The sequence below is a fragment of the Apaloderma vittatum genome, unplaced genomic scaffold (genome assembly GCF_000703405.1).
Source record: "Apaloderma vittatum isolate BGI_N311 unplaced genomic scaffold, ASM70340v1 scaffold12390, whole genome shotgun sequence".
NCBI lineage: Eukaryota > Metazoa > Chordata > Aves > Trogoniformes > Trogonidae > Apaloderma > Apaloderma vittatum.
Genome location: NW_009695149.1, coordinates 100,388 through 124,005, shown reverse-complemented (window position 1 = coordinate 124,005; position 23,618 = coordinate 100,388). Strand labels below are relative to the sequence as shown.

The 23,618-nt window shown below is 39.4% G+C and overlaps 1 protein-coding gene across 1 annotated transcript in view; it reads left to right on the top strand.

Annotated features, from left to right (window-relative positions):
- Window positions 1-8,841: 8,841 nt before the first annotated feature.
- The window catches only part of GALNTL6 (polypeptide N-acetylgalactosaminyltransferase-like 6), an 86,115-nt gene continuing 71,338 nt past the window's right edge, over window positions 8,842-23,618 (top strand). Inside the window, exons 1-2 of the mRNA XM_009870231.1 lie at window positions 8,842-9,127; window positions 14,574-14,757. Of these exons, the coding sequence (XP_009868533.1) occupies window positions 8,842-9,127; window positions 14,574-14,757 (470 nt within the window). The remainder of the gene's footprint in view (window positions 9,128-14,573; window positions 14,758-23,618) is intronic.

Here is a 23,618-nt window from a genome sequence, read left to right as displayed (position 1 = left end):
GACTTAAAGAATAGTTATTCAGTGGCTTGATGTCTGTTTGACAGAATTTCTTAGGTAAATGCTGAGGACAATGTTTCACCAATAACATGGATGATGAGACAGCATGCCCTCAGAAAATCCATGTGTGCATGACACAAAAATGGAGAAAGTGATTGGCACATAATATAATGTCAGTCCAGAGAAGCTCTAGGATTTGGCAAAATAAATCTCATTAAGTTCAACAAGGAATACTGAGTTCTGCACCTGGGTAAGCAACGCCATGTACAAGTAAAATGCAAACTGGCTACCTGGTGTGCCATGAAAAGACCTGCAAAGATCATAGTGGATACCAGCTGAATAGGAGAAAGTTATGGCCTCTAATCAAGGAAGGCAAACTGAATTGGGCTATGCTAGGATAAGAGTGATAATAAAATTAAATTACACTTTTCATGATTTTGGCGCTGCATACACTTGTAATTCTGCATCTGGTTTTAGGCTCCACAGTTCAAGAAGAATGACAAAAGCTAGAGTCAGTTTAGCACATAGCTAGCAAGACTGTCATGGGCCAAAAGCATGTGACCTTTGAGAAAAGAATGGGGAGCCTGGGCTTGTTTAGTCTGGCAAAGCAGCAATTGAGTGGTGATCTAAAAGCTGCCTACAGCAGCTTAAATGGGAATTGCACAGATGGCAGAACCAAATTCCTCCTGGTAGTGGCAGATGGTACAATAAGAGGCAACAGCCCCAAGATGCAGCTTGGAAGATTCAGTTTAGACTTTAGGAAAAGGTTACTCACCAGAACGGTAATGCAGCAGTGAGGTAACTTACCCAGAGGTGTAACCACAGGAGTTGTCTTTCTTGGAGTCTTTTATAGGGCTAGAAAACATGCCAGCTGACCTGCTACAACCTTTGCAACATTTCGATGAACAGCCAGCATTTCCAGCCAGCCTTCTGCAAATAAGAAACTTGGAGGGAAACTGGAAGAAAGATGGTATACTCAAATTCATGGACTCACCTTGTGTTCTCTCTTCAGACTAATTTACTTTTATGGTAGCATATATACAGGCAGTGCAAGTGAAAATAATGACAATGCACTGGAGAGGGATATTTTGTCAATTCTAGCAGAATAGAAATTATAACCAAATACTCACAGGTCACTAAGTTTCCTTTATGTGTTTTCTGTCAAGCTAAAGACTTAAAACAGACAGAGGCATTTCTCACCTCCATCCCTGGAAAGGTGATGGAACAACTTATCCTTGACACTGTCTCTGGTCATATCAAGGATAAGAGGGTCATTAGGAGCAGTCATACTGTTTTTTTCAAGGGGAAGTCGTGTTTGACCAACCTGATAGCCTTTTATGAAGACATAACCAGGTGCATAGATGGTGGCCATGCAGTGGATGTCATCTATCTGGATATCAGTAAAGCATTTGACACCGTCTCCCACATCGTCCTCGTACCTAAACTGAGGAAGTGTGGTCTGGATAAACGAATAGTGAGGTGGATTGTTAACTGCTTGAAGGGAAGAAGTCAGAGTGTTGTGGTCAATGGGGCAGAGCCTAGTTGTAGGCCTGTGTCTAGTGGAGTCCCTCAGGGCTCAGTACTGGGACCAGTGCCCTTCAATATAGTCATCAATGACATGGATGAGGGATTAGAGAGTGCTGTCAGCAAGTTTGCTGATGACACAAAACTGGAGGAGTGGTTGACACACCAGAAGGCTGTGCTGCCTTTCAGAGAGACCTAGACAGCCTAGAAGGCTGAGCGGGGAGAAATCATATGAAATACAACAAGGGCAAGTGTAGAGTCTTGCACCTGGGAAAGAACAACCCCATGTGCCAGTATAGGTTGGGGACTGACCTGCTGGAGAGCAGCGTAGGGGAAAGGGACCTGGGGGTCCTGGTGAGCAGCAGGATGACCATGAGCCAGCAATGTGCCCTTGTGGCCAAGAAGGCCAATGGCATCCTGGGGTGTATTAGAAGGGGAGTAGCTAGTAGGTCGAGAGAGGTCCTCCTGCACCTTTGCTCTGCCCTGGTGAGGCCACACCTGAAATATTGTGTCCAGTTCTGGGCCTCTCAGCTCAAGAGAGACAAGGAACTGCTTGAGAGAGTCCAGCACAGAGCCACAGAGATGATGGAGTGGAACATCTCCCTTATGAGGAAAGGCTGAAGGAGCTGTGTCTCTTTAGCTTGGAGAAGAGGAGAGGGGTGACCTTCTTAATGTTTATAAATATGTAAAGAGAGAAAGTCAGGAGGACAGAGCCAGGCTCTTTTCAGTGATGTCCAGTGACAGTACAAGGGGCAATGGGTACAAGCTAGAACATAGGAGGTTCCACAGAAACATTAGGGAAATCTTTTTCCCTGTGAGGGTAACAGAGCACTGGCACAGGCTGCCCAGGGAGGTTGTAGAGTCTCCTTCTCTGGAGACATTCAAAACCTGTCTGGACATGTTCCTGTGTGACCTACTGTAGGTGATCCTGCTCTGGCCAGGGGGGTTGGACTAGATGATCTTTCGAGGTTCCTTCCAACCCCTGACATTCTGTGATTCTTTTATTCTGTGATTTCAGTCATCAAAAGATTAAGCTGAAGTGTTCCAGCAAAAATGGCGTCTTAAAGCCTCTGGAAAGGAATGGAGAGCATCGTTGCTAATTTTACTTGGGAAGATAATCTCATTTTGCAGAAAATGGTGTAAAGCAATGGAGGTCCTTTTCACAATGAGAGCCATGGATGCTGCATACATGTACTTGCAGGTTTTTTCAGTGCATATTGGCCAGAAAGCTCTCCGCTGCTGACCAGAGAGAAAAAAAGATTAACAAAAATCTTGGTTTTGTTGCATGTCAAAACAGCCGTTTCACCACTTAATTTTCACCAACAAAAATAGTCACTTGTGAATTATTTTACTGATTTAAGATCACAGACGACTGTGGTTTTGGCCACGTTGTTTCCTCCTATATGCCCGTGCTGAAGTAAGAGAAGAATTGAGCATATGTTTTCTACTACTGTAAATTTTACTTGAACTATTTTTATGTGGCTCATGTTGGGAATGGCAGAACAGCTCAAATTACGTACTTGTCAGCCAATTAAAGTTAAAAGGAAACAGATTTAGTTCAGATGGTTTATCAGGGCATTTAGCAGACTGCCGCTGTTCTTAATTATTTGATAATTTGCAGGTCAATGATATTGTAACAGAGATTGTCAGTACTTTGGGGCAAAAATTGGAGGTTCTAGAGAGGTTGGAGGGTGAACTGTGTTACAGGCCCAGATTTGGGATGGGCCTGCTTAACAAAAAGCTTTAGTTTCTCTATATTTTCCTTCCTCTTTCATGGTCCATGCTGCAGTCAAGCAAGTCCTGAACACCTGCTCTAGCTTTCACATAATCTTTTAAGTCTCTCTTAATACTTTCTCAATAACCCTGGAGGAACATTGCCTGTCACATAGCACATATTGCCACAGGGTGCCAGTATGATAGTGTAATATTCTCTATATGTGTCCCAACAGGAGAGAAGAAATGCAGTTCTGCTTTTTACTTCTATTACTTCTAATTTTTTTCCTGTCAAAGGCAGAACCTTGATTTCCAATTTATTTCTGGGCACGAAATTAAGTAACTGGGTGCTCTGCTTGGGCAATTTTGTGTCTGCTATTCTTTTAGAAAGACTTCTCCAGACTTTAAATGAAGACAGAGAAGGCCCACACAAAATAATTACAATAGAGAATTTGTTTACAGGCTATTGCTGGAAAAGACATAATGCTTCCCTTTATCATCACTTGTCATAACAGTGACAGCCCATAAACCTCCTGCCTGTGCATTATTCTTTATTTGTCACTGCCTGTGCCAGCTCTTGCCCTGGCAGGTGCCTGGCATGTGTCAAACATATGATTCATGGGTGCATTTGATCAACACCGTGAAGAAAAGAATGATGTATTTTCTTTTAAATTACCAATTAGACATTTACTCCCCATATTTAGTGACAGGGGCTTTAGCTTCTTTATATCCAAAGTGCACCATTTATAGCTCACTGTAGAACTGAAATACTGTCTTCTCGCTCACGCCTACCTCTGAAAGTGAAATTTATGTAATATTACGGCATATAAATGAAACCATCCTACCTCCCTGTTTTATTGTCATGGCATGCTTGCTTGAACTGTTTCCTTTGGTAATAAATAGGCAGAATCTGTTGTCCCCTGGACATTTAAAGGGCTTTTTATTACAGGTTGCTTTCTGGTTTACATACCATGTTATAATTTATTTCAAATAATTTCTTTAGAATTATAGTTTTGCTCTGGCATTGATTGATGCATGTTTACTTGGGCACTTGAGTTTACTTCCTTGTAAATATATATGTGTAATATGTAGGTATTGTGTGTGAGATGCTTCTTCTGGAGATAATATTAGCAACATAACAATCTGGAACTGTAAGAAAATGCAGTTGTACTACAGGCAATAAAATATCCTTTGGTTTGCGAAGGAAATTTTTGGAGTTTTCTGAAAAAGGGCATTTTATTTTGATATATTTGGGAAAAGACAAGGTTAAAAAATAAAAAATATTTAGTAATCACAAACACCTAGATAATTTTTTACTCAAAATTATTCCCATGTAGATAATTCTGAAGTCTTGTCTACTCTGTTTTAAGCTATGCTTGAGTTATGAGGTTCCCAGGCATTGCTTTTTTCATAGCATCTACGCCTTCATGACCCTCGGCTCAGACATGGGCTCTTTTATTAAATAGCTTTGAAAGCAAGTTGCTGACAACAGGTCCTGCAGAATTGTTGTTTTGCTTTAAAGAGTCTCACCTTTGAAATTACCAGTATATTAAATAGTGTGAGAGTAGCTTTAATGAGTGGTTCAACATGAAAGATATATTTTTACTACTTATATAAATAGCAGAAAATGATTTTCTTTAAAAGTACCCTGTTCTACTATCTTTGGCTGTTACTCTAGGTTTCTTTGTGCTTTTAGAGATTGGTAAGATTTGAAACAGATAGTGTCACAAGACATCCCAGGGGAAAATACGATATGAGAACACTTTCATATTGATTTAAGTTTAAAAAAAATTCATTATTTATGGATCCAAAAGGGATTTTTTTCCTCCACTTAAAGTTACTTTCATTCTCACGGCCATGCTGGAGTTGGTCATTAAACTTTAAAACTTCATGCTGTTTTTGTAGTTATTGAGAATTTTTTCCCAAATAAATTCCCAAACTGTCTTCTTGGCCAAATCTCAAAACTGTGATACAGTAGGTGTTGTTACTGGCAACGGTTTAACTATGTCATGACTTATTGTCAGAATACTACTAACATGTAGCTGTCCTAATAAGTCTAAATACCTTATGTATCTCTAGTAGTCCATATACTTTGATTTGTATGGAGACCTGATCTTTTTTTATGTCACTTGTCTAACTAAGCTCTGTAAAAATTAATACATTATTTTGTTTTCTTCCTGATTACTTCCAGAGATGTCTATATGAGGATGAATTTAGAATTCTCTGTGAAAAAGATGTGCAAGTTTTGTTTGTATACTTCTGCTATTTTTGTGAGTTGTTCTTTGAGTGACAAGGAGAAAGTAATAAAATTATTCAGTCATGAGACTAATTGAGTAGATGAAAACAATTTTGGGATATGTGATTCTGGCATCAGAAGATGTGCTGAATGTTTTAATGCAGTTCTTCACAAATCAGATGACATGCTGTCTGAAATGTGTGAAGAGCTATCTGAGAGAGAGAGAGAGAGAGGAAGGTGGTATAGAGAACTCTTATTTGTTCCACAGAATTTCAGATATTATTCTTGGAAAAAAATGAAAAATAAAAAATGATAGGTCTTCTTTCCTGAGTTTGCAAGGAACCTGAAGCAATGAAAGAACAGTATGAACTACCATTGATTTCATGGAGTTCAAGCTCCAGTACAACTGATGACAATCAATTTATATTATTCAGCTCTTTTATTATTTAGCAATTGATACAAGAACAGAAAAGAATGTATTTTAATATGACGGTTTACATCATCCCTCCCTGAAGTATTTTCCTGAAAAGATAGGCACTCAGCTATCAGAATTAGCTCATTGCAAGATGAGAAAGGAATTAAATTAAGTCCCTTGTACGAGACAGAATTATGCTGGATTTATGTGGCCCAAGACAAATGATAACAATCAGAACAAAAAGAATGTGTTTGTGTTAGTTCATTTAAGTATCAGTAGTGGCCCTATTCAAACCATCTATTGCAAGGCCCTTACCTTAGCCATTGTGACACCTAAATAGTGAAGGTCTGATTCAGGTGCGCCTTGAATTTATGGGCATGAGAGAGAGCCTACCAACACCATGAACAATTTAAGTGTCCGAGTAAGGCTCTTGCTTCTCTCCATCAGAGAGTTTAGGTGCTTCCTTGATAGCTGCCTTCATGTACAAAGAGGGAAACCATGTAGACCCAGCTAATAGGGAATAGTAAAGCAATTGTATCTGATATGTAGTGAAATTCTCAGAGCTATGTAGTAGGATCCTCTGATCAGCTGGAATCTCATCAGTGAACTCATCTCTGAGGACAGGCAGGTGAAGATAGAAGACTTGTACTATAGCCAAGGTGTTAGGTGCTTTCTCCAATGTTTGGAGAGCTGCTTCAGGCTGGGTAGCCTCAGTCTTTTTATTAGTTGTCTGTAGCGTGCAGCAATGTGGTCCTGCACTTGGTGCAGAGTTCCTGTGCACCATTCGGTATGAACAAACTTAAGACTTGTGGGTGGAAGAGGTCAGAGGGGAAAGGTTGCATGACCTTAGAGATTTACAGGAAATTTCCAGTGTCTGAGGACTGACAGAAGCTATCGTACCTAACAGGGTAGGTTTGATTTACTTTGGAAATACGCAATATTCTGTCACTTGGAAACTTTCATTTTTCATGGCTATTGGATGATGCAATTTACAACACAGAAAAAAGTCCAGATCGACAGCCCTAACAGACCTTCTTATATTGCCTACAAGGTCTTTGTATCCTTGTTTTTAAGATCTGTTTCCCTTCTTCTGTGTTCCTGCCTTGTGGGAATAACCTCGGTGGAGCTCATAAAAACAGAAAAACAGTTCGATAAATATATGCTTTAGACAGTCTTGCGTGTGGGCACAAAATGATCTAAGACTTGATTTAACCTCCATTCAGTCATGATACTGAATTGTAGCTGGTACGTAAAATGAGTCAGAGTGACACACAGCCAGTGAATGTGGTCAGTCATACAAAGACCACCATTCAAAGACACAGTACAGCTCTTGGCATTGTGACTGTTAGGGGATTCACAGAATCACAGAATGTTAGGGGTTGGAAAGGACCAGTTGTGTTGGGTTTTTTATTGAGTGCGTAAGTAGCAAAATGGGATGAAAAAAAGAGACACGTCCTTTCCTCTTATTTCATAATTTAAATGTGTATTCTACAGTCAACCACGGAGTAGAAGATGAAGACATTTCATGTTATCTGAATGTCGTTCTTTGGGTTTTTTGTCCCAGACTAGGCATTCCTCACTTAATCTAATACTTCTCCCAGGTAGTACTCTGAACACAAAACACCCTCTTGACTTACCAGGTCTCCAAAGTGCTCAGCTTCTCCCAAAACCCTGTCCTGTAATCTCTGCAGTCTGATGTTCCCAGATCTCGGGCTGCTTCCTCTTCTGTGTCAGCATACATGAAGATTCCTCAGTGCAGAGAAGCATCCCATGCAGTACTTTCCCACTAAATATATATAACTGCACATCAGTGTTTCTGCTGCTTCCTAGTCTGCAGGTAGATTTGGAAAATCTTGCATGTTGGTCAGCTAGGAAAGAAAGGAGCAGAGAAAGGAGCCTGTGCACAGACCTCTGTTTCAGTGGAGCTTGATTTTATTTTAACATAAGATCCTGTATTCTCCACCCTAACTTGTTTGCCTGCTGTCTTTAGTCTGTCTCAGCATTATATGCTCCAGGTACTGCTAAATGGTAGTCCTTTCGGGTAGTCTGTAGCAAACTTCTTGGAATCTATAATGACGCAAAATCTGGATCGAGGCCTGTAATGCCCATACAGGTCCAAAGAATTACTAGCTGATATGAGATAACCTGGCAAACCCATTTCAGTAAGATTTAGCTTGCAAGCCCTAGCATCATTAAATGAGGCTTATGACCAGTTTTTATTATTGGAGACTAAACTTTTCTCTCCCTATTTTCCTGCCAAATGAAATTATCAGATTTTTCTAAAGTGATGAGTCTGAAAAGCTGAAGTGTTTTATCAAAGACAAAAGATCAGGATTTCCGTTGTAGATGTATTTAGGAAGAGGCAAAAGTGTAGGATGTTTTTGTTGGTGGGTTGGGTTTTTTTTTGATTCTTAATCTGTGTTCCTAGTCAAAAGAAAGAACATTCCCAAAGATGCTGTTTTGTGATAGAGTCGGATTATGCAGACAAGAGAACCTATCAGCTACTCTACTTTTGCAGCTTGATTTTATTAGGAAGTCAGCTGTCCTTGTTCTTCACACTGGTATCCAAATATTAAGATCTTCCCTCGTGTCTGTTTCCCTTCCTGTTACAAAAGCAATCTAATCATGCTACAACACTTTTAAAAATTTTTTTCCATGCACAGTTCTTCATAATTAGTTGATATAGGAAACCCACTTGAAAAGGACACTGTTTACAGAACGGCATGCGAGAATGTTTATCTGCCCTTCGCCTGCAGGAACCAAAGGATGGATGATAATCCTGGAGTTGTTTTGGCCATGATTATATCATGGATGGCAGGTTGCCAGTAGCAACTGCAGAAAGAGGTCCAGGGTGTCAGTGTCTTCCTCTGTTTGATAGAACAGAGAACATTTACATTTTCTGAACCATCTCAGGGAAGGTTTGTGGCAGATTTCGGAGGACTTGAAGTGACAAGAGATGGAAAAAAAGCTGCCTGCAGGTTGTATGCCAACCTGTCCTCCTGTGTTGGCTCCTCCAGGCCTGGCACCACTGACGTTTTCTTTGCCCTTCTTTCTAGAACATTTAAAAGAGAAGCTGGAGGAATACATGGTCCGTTTTGCCAAAGTGAGGATTGTACGTACCAAGAAACGAGAAGGGCTCATTCGGACCAGACTGCTAGGAGCCTCGCTGGCTAGAGGAGAAGTCTTGACATTTCTGGATTCTCATTGCGAAGTCAACGTGAATTGGCTGCCTCCCTTGCTTAGTAAGTGTATGAGCGTTCTTCAGCCACTAAAATTAGAGCATACAGCATAGCTTAAGTAACTGAGGCCATCTCCCACAATAAGCTGGACATACACTGTATAGAAGTGTTTAGAGTTCTGCTGCAGTGTCTGAAGAGTGAGTATGAGAGAGAACTCAAAAAAATGTAAGCAGATCCTTTTTATGGTTCTTGTGACTAAAGAACTGGTAAAATTTTGAAGTATCACTTTGGCCTATTTGAGTTACAATCTATTTTACTACTACTACTACTACTAAATACGCTACTAAATCTAGTGTTATGCTTTGCCCTTACTATACACCTGAAAACTTTCATTACGCAGGTATTGTACTCTTTCCTAGTCTTCCACATTCCATTAAAACAGCTTTTGCTCTAAATGTATCCGAGACCTCAGAGTAAAATTCAATAACAACTACATTCACAATAGGAAGCTCAGAAAGAATGATTTGCTATTGACTGCTTTGCTGGCTTCCAGCTGCAGCTTGCAAAGCTCCATTAGTCAAAGGAATGGAAAGAATCAATTGTTGTAGTGTAGGATTTCACTTCAGGAAACAATGTCCCCTTTTCTACACACCTGACTACATGCAAAGTGTATGTGCTTTGCAAAGTGAGTGCTTTTTAGCTATCAAAACCAAAGAAAATTTCTGTGTTTGCTATTAGAAAAATTTGTATTCATTAAAAGAATATGTCGTAAGTACATGACAGGATAGGGTTTCACCAATTAGTGGGTTTCTTTCTTGACTTGTTGCTGTGACTGTTTAGCTACACAATAAGCTATTAAAGCATTTGCAGCCAATAAGAGGTGCTGTTCTGTTAATGAACTATCACTTGAGACAAAAAAAAATACTAACAACTACTTTTTCTTCAGATCAGTAATGAGGTAATATACAAAATTCCAAATTTATGTCCTTTATAGCTTCCATATAAAATTACACATAAAATCTTTTCCCTTGTTACTACTTTGCCCTTAATCACAACATTAGCATTTTCAAAAATACCCTCCCCATCTTCACGTAAAGCCTAAATGGCGTAAAGGAGCAGAGGGAAATATAAGTTCTACAATCCTTCCACAAGCAACCCTGACAAGTAGCTGTTAAACTCTCAGGATTATTCTACATATACAGCAACCTTTCTTTTGCTTTCTGATTTTGTCCCACTGCACATCATACATTGCCACTAATGAAAAAAAAAAAAAGTCAAGAAGATTCTTACTCTTGTCCTCTGAAATCTTCTGCTGAGTTATTGCAGCTGAGATGGAACCCTTCTGTTTTGCTAACTAGACGCTGTTGCAAAACCAGTTCTTTTTCTTGCTTTCATGTCTGAAAGGAAAGTGCATCTAGCTAGGTTTCACCCTATGAAAGCTGAAAAATAAATAGAACGGTCACAAAGGACTCCTAATTGCAATTAGGTTGCCGTTGGGTGTTGAACTGATCATTCTGTCAGCCTTAAGCCAGAAAACTAGGAAGAGGAGAGAAGCTTTGTTAGGGACCAAGTACCAGTTATCCTTAGTTATCAAGTGGAGTGAGATCTTTCTCATTCCACATATATTAAAAATACATATAGCTAACCAGCCAGAGGGTTTGGAAATTAATCTTGAGGAATACTTGGAGCCCAGAATCAATAGGCTTTATTTTGAAAGAAAAGGTGTAGCATTACATGAAGAAGGACACATGGACACAGCTATTATATTTAAGGATGCCCTGTGCCCTGTTTTCCTAAAGGGATGAGAGAACTTTCTCATAACCATTAGGTGGCAAATATTTGCTATACTGAAATTAGATGGCACCTGGCTACTAATAATAGTAAAAATTTATTTTTGCAAGTGTTTACATTATGTAAAGATCTATCTTGTGATTCACTCACAGAGGATATATTAGGTATTTATTGCTTTGAAGCTGCCCTGTTTTAGCTCTGATTGTATCTGCAATGTGTCGTGAAAAGTCTTCAATGAGATCATAGCTCAGCCCTTCTCCAGACTGAAGACTGACAGTGTTGGCTGAAAAGGGCAGTGGTTTCCACTGTTCCAAACCAGGTTCACAATGAGACTTTGAATGTTAGAGAATGAGGAGGTGGTGACGAAACCATGGTCAATCACATAAAGACAGTTCTCAATGTTATTTTGGTGTCTAACACATATTTTTGGAATTGACTGTCACTTTTTAGACCAAAGGAAGACTTGAGTTATTTCAGTACTTGTTAGGTATCTAAACAGCTTTGTGGAGCTGAGCCACTGTTGTTTACAGTTACAGTCCTTTGTTTTATTTTCTTAAAAATAGGTGCAAAATGTCTTTTCTTTAAGCTTTATTTAGTTCATTTCTGTAGCTTAAATGGGTTTCTAAACTGAAATCTTGGAGAGCTTTGCCTGATGTGATGTTCACTGAGCTAGCAGCTGTAGTCAGGAAAATGGTGGCAAACACAGCTGTTTGTTGTCACTCTTCAGTAGCATAAAGCCAGCAGAAGGAAATAAGTGACTTGGGCTCTAGCTACTGTAGCTGAGAGTCTCCTGTAGCGTGAAGTCACAGTTATTACAGGTGAGAAACTGAGCAGCAAACAAGATGAAAAATGCAGGCACATCTTCCCTTTTGCTGATGTTGCCATGGGAGCAGTAAATGGGGAGATGGACAATGCATCAGTAGTGCCATGGGCTACCAGAACTAGGTTTGTCAAAGCAGATTTTTTTCCTGACTAAGACTTAAAACTACATCATGATTAGATTGTGCTTAGCAAGTCATCAAGACACCTGCTAGCTATAGCTGTCCATCTCCACAACATTTATATGATGCATTACTTGCCAGTGGGGAGACTTAGAGTACAAGTACTTATGACAACAACTGAACCACTCAAATGTCACCACCTATAATCACATATTAACGCAGGAAGAGTATTTGCGACGTGGCATTATTACTTTAAACAAGCCAATACAAAACAAGTACTTGAAATTAATCTTTCTTATTTTTTGAGATAGTGACTTAGTCAATATTGAAAACTTCTGTTTATTGCCACATAGGCACACTCTGCTCAACACTGCAAGTACTTTATTCACATTTGTACGTATACATTGCTTAAAACTGGTAAGAAGAAAGCTCTGAGCAGTGTTACCTCTTGTTCCCAGGCTTTCTCTCCAAGCTGCAAGTTTTCCATATGTACCATGAGGCTTATTTGTCTGTTCTTCCCTTTATCTGCAGCATATATATACATTGATATAACGCATGGAAATTTTCAGACCAGTAGGAATTTGAGAGGTTAATGAGTAAAGGCTATGGAAAAGAAACCGTGTAAAGCATTTCAGCTGTGGCTTTCAGTGTCTTGCATTAGGAGCAAATAGGATAAAGAGCAGTGGCTGGCAAAGGCAGCAGCATATTCACATCTGTAAAGCTATGATACTAGCTTTCTTGTGAAAGGTAAGGTAGCCCTACAACTCTTTTTTCTCTTTCCTAAATTTTTTATTGAGGCTACATTTAAGCCTAAGAAGTATGTATGACAAATTTATTATTTTAGACATGCTAAAGAAAAAAACATTGTAACTGCAAGCTTGATTACTCTGCCTTTTGGAATGCACAACAACTCTGGTTTCTTTGAAAGTCGAGACCTTCCTGTGGTTTCTCATAACTTCTCAAACGTCTTTGGGGCTAAAATGTAAGTTCAGTAGAAACACACAAAAACAGGCAGGTAAGCATCGTCTTACTTGCAAAATTCTTGCAGAGTTATAAAAATAAAGACTGGGACTGAGCTTGAACATTGCTCAAATAATATCCTCCCTGGCTATCTCTGTATATGACTTGGAGATTTCCAATCCTTCAGCCTATTTAAAGGCAGTGACTTCTAAAGATCAAGAGAAAGATGCTAATGTATGATGAGTCTACCTTTGACCTGCTCCAGCCAAATCAATCCCATTTAGTTTCTCTTCTCCAATCAATTTAGAAGGAGGGAATCAGAGACAGATTATTATAAGCCCTATAACTATTAGCAGCACCACCACAGGAAAGAGATTATGTAGAAATGACTTTACATAATGATTACAGATAACACTACACAGTATACCAGTGAATGTAGTTGTATTTGGCAATAGTAACAGTAATGCAGCCATTATGTCTGAGATGAGTTTCCTAGAATTTTGTGAGAGACTGTGCTTTAAATTTATTTCAATGCTGAAGGATAATGATGTAGAAACCTGCTGACCTTCCAGGCACAGTAATTTTTCACTAGTGGTCAGCATTGTTCCTCCATTTGGACAGTCTCTAAACAACAACTGAGAATAAATACAAAACCTGAAGATATTTCACTAAGATAAGCTTTGTTCTTAATTTCAACCCTTCAGAAGCAAGGAACTAGAATCTGTATTATTAATTATAATATCAGTATTACTTGCCTTCTGATCTAAGTCCCCACTCAGTCTTCTGATTTCAGGGTATTAGCAAGCACCGGTGAAATCTAATCCTTAAAAACAACAAAAAACAGCTTCTTCACATAGACCCTATAATGTAGTACATTTTGTAAGGAATCTAGGCTGCCATTCAGAGAAAAAGCTTTATTATGCTTGTAATTTTGAGATTTTGTTTTTTCAGGGGCTCATAGATAGTTTTTCTACTGTCCTTTCCTGCCAACACAGCTACAATTTTTTGCTGTACTTCTGTATTTCAGACCATTATTTTGCTGCATAGTTCTTGCATTTGGAGTATCTTCTTCGCTTTTCTTTCTTTTCTGAGGAGCTTCATGGGATTAAGTAACAGGATTCACCAAAGCAGACTCAGCCCTGCCCTGTCCTTATACTAGAGATGGGAATTTGATTTAGCCTCACAGTTCTAATTGTTTTTCAAAATTCAGTAAGAAACTCCTTTCTTTAGGAAACAGGTGAGTAAGGATAATACTGCGGAGCCTTCTTTATATCTCAAAGGTCAATACAGAAAAAGGACATAAGCCTTGTTTTGTTCTGCACATTGGAGTTTGCCTTCAATCTGCAGCAATTGATCTCAAAGCTGATGCACATTAAAGCCACAGGAACAGCGGCTGGGTGGTTGCAAGGGCCAAGATTCATGTTTAGGAACACAAATCTCTCTTGCAGGAGCTTTCCATACACTCCCCACAGCTGAAGGTGCATTTTTACATTTTGCTTGCTGGCTTGTTCCATAGCTGACAGATTGGGGACAGCTCAGAGTAGCAAAGTGACAGAGATATAGATGACTGGACTCCTGTGGGTCTCACAGGGATATGCCTCCCTTTAAAGAACTGTAAATGCTTCTAATCATTGCCCAACTGCATTAAGTCAAGTCTGCATTTGATACAGATTTGAAAAATTAAATGATTTGGGGGCCATAGGGAACAAAGCAAGCAATCTTCAAACATCAGAAAACCTGTGGGATTCACTTTGTAGTAGTATGATAGATGGCTTGACTAGACGTGCCGTTTCCTATTTTCTACTTTCATTTTTCAGACCAGATTGCACTAAACCACAAAACCATCGTGTGTCCTATGATCGATGTCATTGACCACAATCACTTTGGCTACGAGGCACAGGCGGGGGATGCCATGAGAGGAGCTTTTGACTGGGAAATGTACTACAAAAGAATACCGATTCCTCCAGAGCTCCAGAGAGCTGATCCCAGCGACCCCTTTGAGTAAGTAGCAGTAAAGGGGAGAGTGGGAACATGAAGCAGAGAAGAAGCAAAGAAGGTAACTGTAGCAGAAGAATCCAAGCCCAGAAATTTCCATGTAGGCCACTTTATACTGATGAAAGATAGCAGAAGCAAACAGCTTCTAAACAGGTTTGTAAAACCTCAAAACTAGGAAAAAAAGTCGGGGCAACAAGTTGCAGAATTCACAAGCTGTGGCTAGAAATACAAACCTTCCTCATCTTTTCTGGCCCAGTAGCTGTACATCAAAGGAAAAAGCACGTACTTGTAGTTAAAAGAAGACATTGATACTGGGCAAGGAGTGAATGTGACTACAGTTATTCTGTTTATTCCACAGACTTTTATTCCTGAACAGACTTTAGTTTAATGTTGTCTTTGCTGAAGATCAGTGAATCAGTAGCTGACTCCACATTCCGCCAGCAGATGCTTTGTCTCTAACTGGTGATATTGCTACTGTGTAAGTATTGCTGTAACTTAGACACAGAAATGTGAAACTTGCATAGTGTCAAGCTGATTTGTAAATAATTTTTGATATATTAGCCTCCGATCCCAGTATTGTGCATAATAGTTACTTTACAGGAATGGTATTCTACTTTTCACAACACTGTATCTTTTTTTCTTTTAATTATTCTCATGAAAGGGCCAGCAAGGATTAATCTACATCAGCAGAGAGGGGACAGACAAACAGGCATGGTTCAATGTGGCAGTCTTCAGGTCTCACACAGTGCTCATCCCAGCAGGCCTGGCAGCAGGACTGGCTTTGGCACTGTCAGTAGCCCTGGCTGAAGCTCCACACTGCAGGTTTTGGCACTTTAAAAGCTCAGCGTTTTCCCATCCCCAAAACAAAACCTGGAAACAATAGCAACAGAAATCCTCTGTCTCTGGCCCAAACTGCACTATTTTGAAGTAATGGATCTGATTCATACAGAAATTGACCCTAATATCCAAGAAATAACCAGCTCTGTATAGGGAGAAGTAGGTAATTGTGGCATTCAGTGGGCTTATTTTCATTATTCTGCTTGTTCCTTTTTACTTACCTCCATCTGGGCCCATCAGTTTTCATCCTGCATTGATCTAAGTGCTGATGAAGTAGTTTCCATCAGTTGCCACTGTGACCACTCCACAACATAGATGCAGCTAAGTGCAATCACATAACATCTGGAGCTGCTAGAGTCTCCATTAGTCTTCCTGGTCCTCCGAGCAGTTGTAATTTCTTGCCACTTACTGATAGTCACCTACCACATCATATAATTTTGTTCTCCTTTCAAAGATTGTGTAAGACTTCTATATTGCCAGTGTGTCTATGGCACTGCTTATCAGCCATTTCGCACGTTTGCAGTTTGTCGTACACATCTCTCAAAGACAAGAGATACCTGAAGAGGAGGCAATCATAGGAAACTTTCTAGAATAGACTAGGCTTTGTGCAGTACAGAACAGATGTGGTGGTTTTGCATGAACTGTTGTTACAATCACCACGGCAGAGGTTGATGCCCACCTTGCCCTGCTTGAATTCACAAGACACACAAATAAATGGCTTCACAAAGATCAACATATGGGACAATACAACCTATAAATCTCTTGTCGTCTAGGTAGTCATCTCCCCAGGAAGGTGGAAAGGCTTCCTGGTTCTTACACAAGTCAGTGAGTGTCTTCCTTCGTTTTCCCCGTCAGAGCGATGCAGATGGAAAAGTAGCATTGCACATGGAACTGCCATGTCCATCCCCACTCGTGGCAGCAGGATTGAAGGCTGGCTGAGCTAGGACGATACCTTTGCTCAAAAGTACCCTTTGCCTACAATGGCAAGAGTGTAGAAGTATTTTAAACAATCACTGTGAATTTTCCTTGGACTAGGGTTTAATTTATAATTTAAAGTCAGTATTGCTTTTCTTCTAGGGCCTTATCTGTTGACACCTCAAGCTTTTAATACCTTACTTACAAGGAGTATGGTAAACCTTACAAACCATTTTAGATACTAGTAACTTAATTGACCAATACAGCTTCTACAGAGCTAAAGAGACAGAAGAGTTTTCCTTTAAGAGTTTTCCTTTAAGTGCATATATACTAAAACTAAAAATGGCTTCAGCCAGCAACATAATTATTATGTTACTATTTTGTAAGCAGCACAGACTTTTTTTTTTAATTTATGTTAAATATTTTACTATTGGTGTCCTAATAGCTTTATTTCTTGCCAGCAGCATCAGATCTGAGATGATGCTTAATGAACTGGAAAATTGCCAGCATTTTTTAGTAAAATACTAGGAAGTAATGGATACGTGATCTAAAAATTGCGCTCATGAGGTTTTTTCCCTTCACTTAAAATGCCAACTCAGTATGCAAGTTAAGCAGAAAAGATCACATCAGCCTAAGAAATAACGTACATAAAACCAGATCAAACTACAGAAGACCCAAGAAGAGTCATTGTATTATCTGAATAATGGGTTTGCTTTCCATCTGCCCATGATCAAAATACTGCTGCAGCAGACATCAGCAGAGTGTTTGCTGTTGGCACAAAAATAAGGAGTGTTGTCAGGAAAGCTTTTGGTGTGACACCAAGTTTCTCATAGGTTTCACTGAACCAAGCTATATAAAAGGTATTTTCAGTCAAAGCTTCTCTGTGAATTATTGGATATTGTTCTGTGCTCATTGTAGTGTTTAGGGAAGTTTAACAACTATTTCATAAATGGATCTCATGTAGCCTTTAAGAGTAGCTATTTTTCTGAAAGATCTGTGTTGCTCTTTTTCAGGATACACTGAATGCTTAGACGTGTGGAAATCAGACTTCTCCCCTAATACATACTATATCTGTGAACTCCTTGTTGCTTTCTCTTTTTTGTGTGCTACAGAGACAATAGAAGTTTTATATTGCATTCAACCGACCTGTCACACTTGTGGCTCACCACGGTTGATTGTAGCGATTTCTCTCTTGAGATGTACGCAATATATTCTGGAGAGGGCTTCATGCTCTTTTCCTCTGATGCATTCAGGGTTGCATAAAAACACAGAGCAAATTGGTGTTCTGATGTATTGTGGGAATTTATCAGACAATTGTGAAATCATCATTCTGTCACAATAATGCTCACTGTTTTGATCCCAGGGTCAAAGATCATTCAGTAGAATTTGAGATGGCTCGGGAACTTTTCTCGTCTATTCGCAGGGAAGACCAGAGATGTTTACTGCCTTCGTGGCAAGGATCACCTTGTCTCATTACTTCTCGATAGTTTGTTTCTCTGTGATGGCAGAGGTTTGGGATCATACCCGTTTGGGACATGAGAGCAGGCTCTTGTGTGGCTGTTTTCCTGCAGTGCAAGCACTCTAGTCTCTGGAGTTTGCCTAACCCAAGCAATTGCCACTTAAACTAATAGGGTAACCTTGTTACTATAATGGACTGTGATATACAGCATGTCAGTTTATATGATATAATAGCCTGTTTGGGCTAAAAGCTCTGTGGAAGTTCAAAGCAGAGGCTTGTACGCTCAAGCCTGCTGGGGATGACTGCTCTTTATTTCCTGGCAGCACTTACATCAATTCATGTTATCAAATGCCCCATCTGAAAATAGGTATCGGTGCCCTTTCATACCAGCAGCAACATATTTTTAACCAGATAAGAAAACATCAAAAATTCAACTCAAAAACCTAGCAGAGATCAATGAGGGTAGGAAGGGTCTGCACAGCTCCTCAGAGTAGTTTTATGGTGAGGTAACCATATCGTGCAGAAGGGAGAGAAAGGTGTGGGTGAGACCTAACAGCATTGCTATTGTATTGCAACTCAGGATGGAAATCCTAACCCATGAGATGAGTGCTGTGCTACTTACTGAATGCCAAGATTTCTAGCACCTACCTTGGAAAGTTACTAGTTTCTTGGTATGTGACCACTCCTTTCTTTACAAGAGTTCTTTGCTTACTGATGTAGACCTGTCATTTCCAGACCTCCCTGAAAGGAGACTAAGCTGAAGAATCATGTAATTCTAGTAAAGGACCAGATTACTTGGTATTTTCTGTTGAACTGCATGTTTAAAATCACCTTATTACTATGTAAGCTATGTTCTTTTATTTGAATTGGACATACTCTCAGGAATAGTCTCTCTGCAGCTCCTTACTTTCAGTATTTGTATGCACTTTTTATAACATGGTGCAAAGAAAGTCTTTGCTAAGGCTGCATTTCAAATCTGACAAGTACTTTTACAATTTTATGATCATCTTCTCAAGTTTAGAAAGTGCATTGGACAATGATTTCTGTTCTATAGCTCCCAGTGCTTTGTAATGTCTGTCTTTTATGGCTGATTTCTGCCTATAAACATATTCATAAACCCTCTCACAACCAGAAACAATCATCTATTTTTTTAAAGCCTGAGTATAATCTACTGTTTTGAACTGTGCTACAAGAATATTTGATGCAAAGGCATTATTCTACAGAGAAGCAGTTTCCCACCAGTGTGAGTTTGTGTAATTTAAGGTCTTAATCTATTATTTTGGCAAGCTGTGGTCTGTAGAAGAGATATAACAATAGCTTTTACAAACTGCTGTCCACCCATGGCCACATGAAAATCTCAGAAATTTTTTTAATGAAAAATGCTAATACGGGCAAACCATTTATGAGTGAAGATATACATATTCAATCATTTTCTCCTGCCTTTGGTGAGATTTCAGTGTAGAGGCTCTGTACAACCAGTATATTTTCTCTGAAGGCCAGTTCAGAAGAGATAACTCTACAGAGTATATGTAACCTGTCAGAATAAAAAAAAAATACTAAAAATAATCAAAGATAAAAAACAGCTGCTGGTATAATTTTTATAACCTCAAAGTGTCACTCAAGGAATTAACTGATTCCTGCATACTAGTTTAATTGGATAGACTCACATTTGATACACAACTTTTTACTTGAAAGTTAATAGTGGCTCATACCTCCTAAGGCAAAAGAAAACCTAATTTTGTTCCTAATGCCTTGATGCTGCCGTGCCAAAGTAGCTTTTTCTGCTTCTATGGAAACTCGTATTTCCAGTTTTCTTTCACACCTGGAGCTTCATGGTTAGTATAAAAATGTAAACGTCAGTGTTTCCTAGAGCTATTATCCTGCTACTTCACACAAGTATTAACTTTAGAGCTTTACAGTCTATATGCCCATATGCTGGGATAGATTCATAGAGCAGGTCACCAAAACTACCAGTAATTAGAAAACTAAGTAGTTTCTGGACATGAATTTAATGTTTCTTTACATAAAAAAGACTGGGATAGTATCCAAGACGGAGACAGAGAAATGTTGCTCGTTGTATACAGGTGAACTATTTAACTCTATCAGCATGCTATTGATACAGATGACTTGGCTTTCAAAATTACGAAATCATGTCTGAACATTTTTCCATGAAGAAAGAGAGATCACCCTTTAAAAATAATTATTTTTATTTATGTATATTTTCAAGCTATTTTCTCTGGCACTTTCATGCAGGATTTAGTGACACCTATTGGTACTAAGAAACAGAAACCCAGCACCCTTCTTTTAGATTTTGTAGTGTGTACCAACACAAAGTTGGGAGTGACCTTTGCATCCACTTCCATTTCTGGTTGTTGGTTGTTGTGGTGGTTTTTTTAAAAGAATGACCTATTGTTATCTAGCCTTAATCTAGTGCTACAGTTGCTTCCAACAGAAGAGAGAATAAAGACTAAAACAACTAATTTTCCCAGATTCCTCTGTACCAAACCACTCCCAAATCTGTACATTGATGCAGGTCCCATACATGCTTGTTGACACAAATTTACTAATGCTTTTTAACAGTATGAGCAGTTGGTTTTGGGGTGTGTCATTTCCCCCTTACTCAGCAGGGTCTGCCAGATACTACACAGTATCATAGAATCATAGAATGCATTTCACAACACTTCCGTGCTTTTCCCCTTCAGTGCCCATGGTTCTTTTTTTGGAGGCAGTGAGCAACCAAGCATGGCATAGAAGCATCTTCACCTGATGATATATACCTTCTGATTTTTTTTCTGCATAGAATAATTCTGACTGTCCAGCTACCTTGAAGTAGGAACTCCCTTAGCTCTGAGGTGAAAATATTTTCCTGACTTCCACGTTGAAGAGATTAAGCTGCTAAGGCAGTGTGTAATGGAGGAATGAAAAGAAGGGACTGTGAAGAATTTATGTATAACCAGTGTTCAGTACTATTCTTGTAATATCTAATCAGAAAATTTCTTGCCACAGCTTTTACCTCTTTATATTCCATCATGTGCACTGTACACTGGGAGGAGACCTTTTAAGTACTTAAGGACTCATGTCAAATCAGTTCATTTTCAAGTAAATTATGTTATTTTTTCGGTGACTCTTAATAATACATTTTCTAGATCTGTAATTATTATCTTTGCTGTCCTTTGGCCTTTTTCCATACTGAGAGCAGATACCACACCAGCCGAAGCCTTATCATTTCCCAGTGGAATAGAGGGGTGACTTTGCCTGTCTCTCAGAGGCTATGTTCCTGTTTATATTTCCATGATGTTGTTGATACCAGGCTTGTGCTATGATGTAACCTCCACATCCTTTTCTGCAGAACTGGTATCCAGCCAAGTCGTCATAATCCTCATCTCATCATTCAGATTTCACATTTGAAGGCAAGTCATTTGTCTTCATATCTATTTGAAGTGTCATGTCCAGAAAGATGTCTTCATTATCCCAGTACCAGTGTCATAATTTGTAGGTGAACACTTTCAATTTTATGGTTTTTGCTTTTGTTTATTTCACTTCTCTAATTTGCTAATATTTTTTAATTCTGGTTAACCCAATTTTTACAGCCTATTTAATCCAATTTTTACAGCTATTGCAATGTTACGTGAGCTCTGTTTGAGGTTTATGCAAATGGCAAACTCTGTTCTAGATCCCTGTACTCGGCAATGATGAGGCCGCACCTCAAATACTGTGTTTAGTTTGAGGCCTTTCACTACAAGAGGAACATTGAGGTGCTGGAATATGTCCAGAGAAGTGCAGAGAAGCTGATGAAGGGACTCGAGAACAAGTCATCTGAGGAGTGGCTGAGGGAACTGGGGTTGTTTAGTCTGAAGAAAAGAAGACTGAGGGGAGATCTTACCGCTCTCTACAACTGCCTTAAAGGAGGTTGTAGCGAGGTGGCAGTTGGTCTCTTCTCCCAAGTAACAAGCAATAGGACCTGAAGAAATGGGCTAAAGTTGGGCTGGATGAGGTTTAGATTGGACATTAGGAAAAATTTATTTACTGTAAGTGTGGTGAAGCATTGGAACAGGCTGCCCAGGGCATTGATGGACTCACCATCCCTGGAGGTGTTAAAAAAAATGTGTAGATGTGGCATTTCAGGACATGGTTTAGTAGTCATGATGGTGTTTGGTTGACAGTTGCTCTTGATGATCTTAGAGATCTTCTTCTACCTTAATAATTCTGTGATTCTATTAATGTCTGTTTGGTCCATGCCAGAAATCAAGCTGTTCAGAGTCTCTGGCTTTTGAACAACACACCCAGTGCTTCTTCCATTTTCTCAGCCGAAAATGCAGTGTGTACCACTTCTGTGATTCTGGAAAATTTGTCAGATTTGGAAATCTTATTTCCTGCCAAGCAAACCTTTATAAAATTGTACCCAAGACTTTCTTCACGTGCTCTAACATGGCATCAGATTTACAGCACAATGGCAGCTGGCTCTTCAGGTCCCTTTCCAGACCTGAGACCAAGATCGAGGACCTCATGGGCCCATGCTCCGGACTGATGCAGTTTTGCACAAAGCCCTATTTAAATCCCTTTAGAGTAGGGTTCCTGAATTGCACCATGCAGGTTTTTATTGCAACACTGAACTGAATCAGATGCAGGCCAATGTTTGTGGATACTAACTCAAGACAGTTTCCATTTCTTGGGTTGTAGGTGATTGGTTTTTAGAAGTGGCTATCAGCAGTATTTGCATCTCTCCAACAGTCATTATCTCTCTTCCGTATTTCTGTAGTTGTTTACCCTGGCAGTTACCTGTGAATCAGATCTTTTATCTGAAACTTAAGTGAGAAAAAGTATTACTATAAAGTTTGTTTAGAACATTAGGAGAGCTCAGTATAGGTATTGACATGGTGAGGACCTTAGAAATAAGACGTACAAGACCGTATTCTGAATTGTCCCCAGTCATGTTAGCATCTGTTTTCTTCTCATGCAAGTAACCAAAATACCGTTATTCTAGCTGGAATACAAGTTTTGTCAAGAGGCAAAGGCAAATGCATTCAGCAACCTGTGAGGTGATAAGCAGCCCAAATTTTGCTCTGCTAGTTTATTTATAAAACGCTATACATATCTTTTGAGAGACTGGGAACAAATGAGGCTTAAAACATCTGACTTCCGTTGTTCCATAAACTGCAAAGATAGTGTCCTTTACTAGGGAGCAAGATTCATATATCAGGTTTGCTCCTTTCATTTGTGGGAAAACAGCATGTAACTATCTCTTCTAGCGATTTGGAAAATCGGCTCCTCCGATGTTTTCTGTTGTTAAGCCGATGTGTCAATGTTATTTTCAGTGCTGAAGAGGCACTGTAGACATTCAATTACACAAGTCCATTTGCCCCCTACAGAGAATGAGGTTCCTGCAAGGATAGAGGAGATTCCACTCTCCTGGTTCTCCAGCAGAAAGTTTAGCTGATTCTGCAGAGCTTCCCTGACTTTTTTTTTATTGCTAGGGCAAATAACCACTCTGTTTTCTCCTGCGTACAAATGATCTGTGGACATGCAGTGAATTAGGACTGGAAAAGATGCTGGTAAGGCAGGAGCACAGTGGGAGAACAGAAACAACATTTTTACCTTTCAAAGTATTGCAAGCGTGCAAAGGACCTCTCAGATCACCTAAGGAGAAGATGAACAG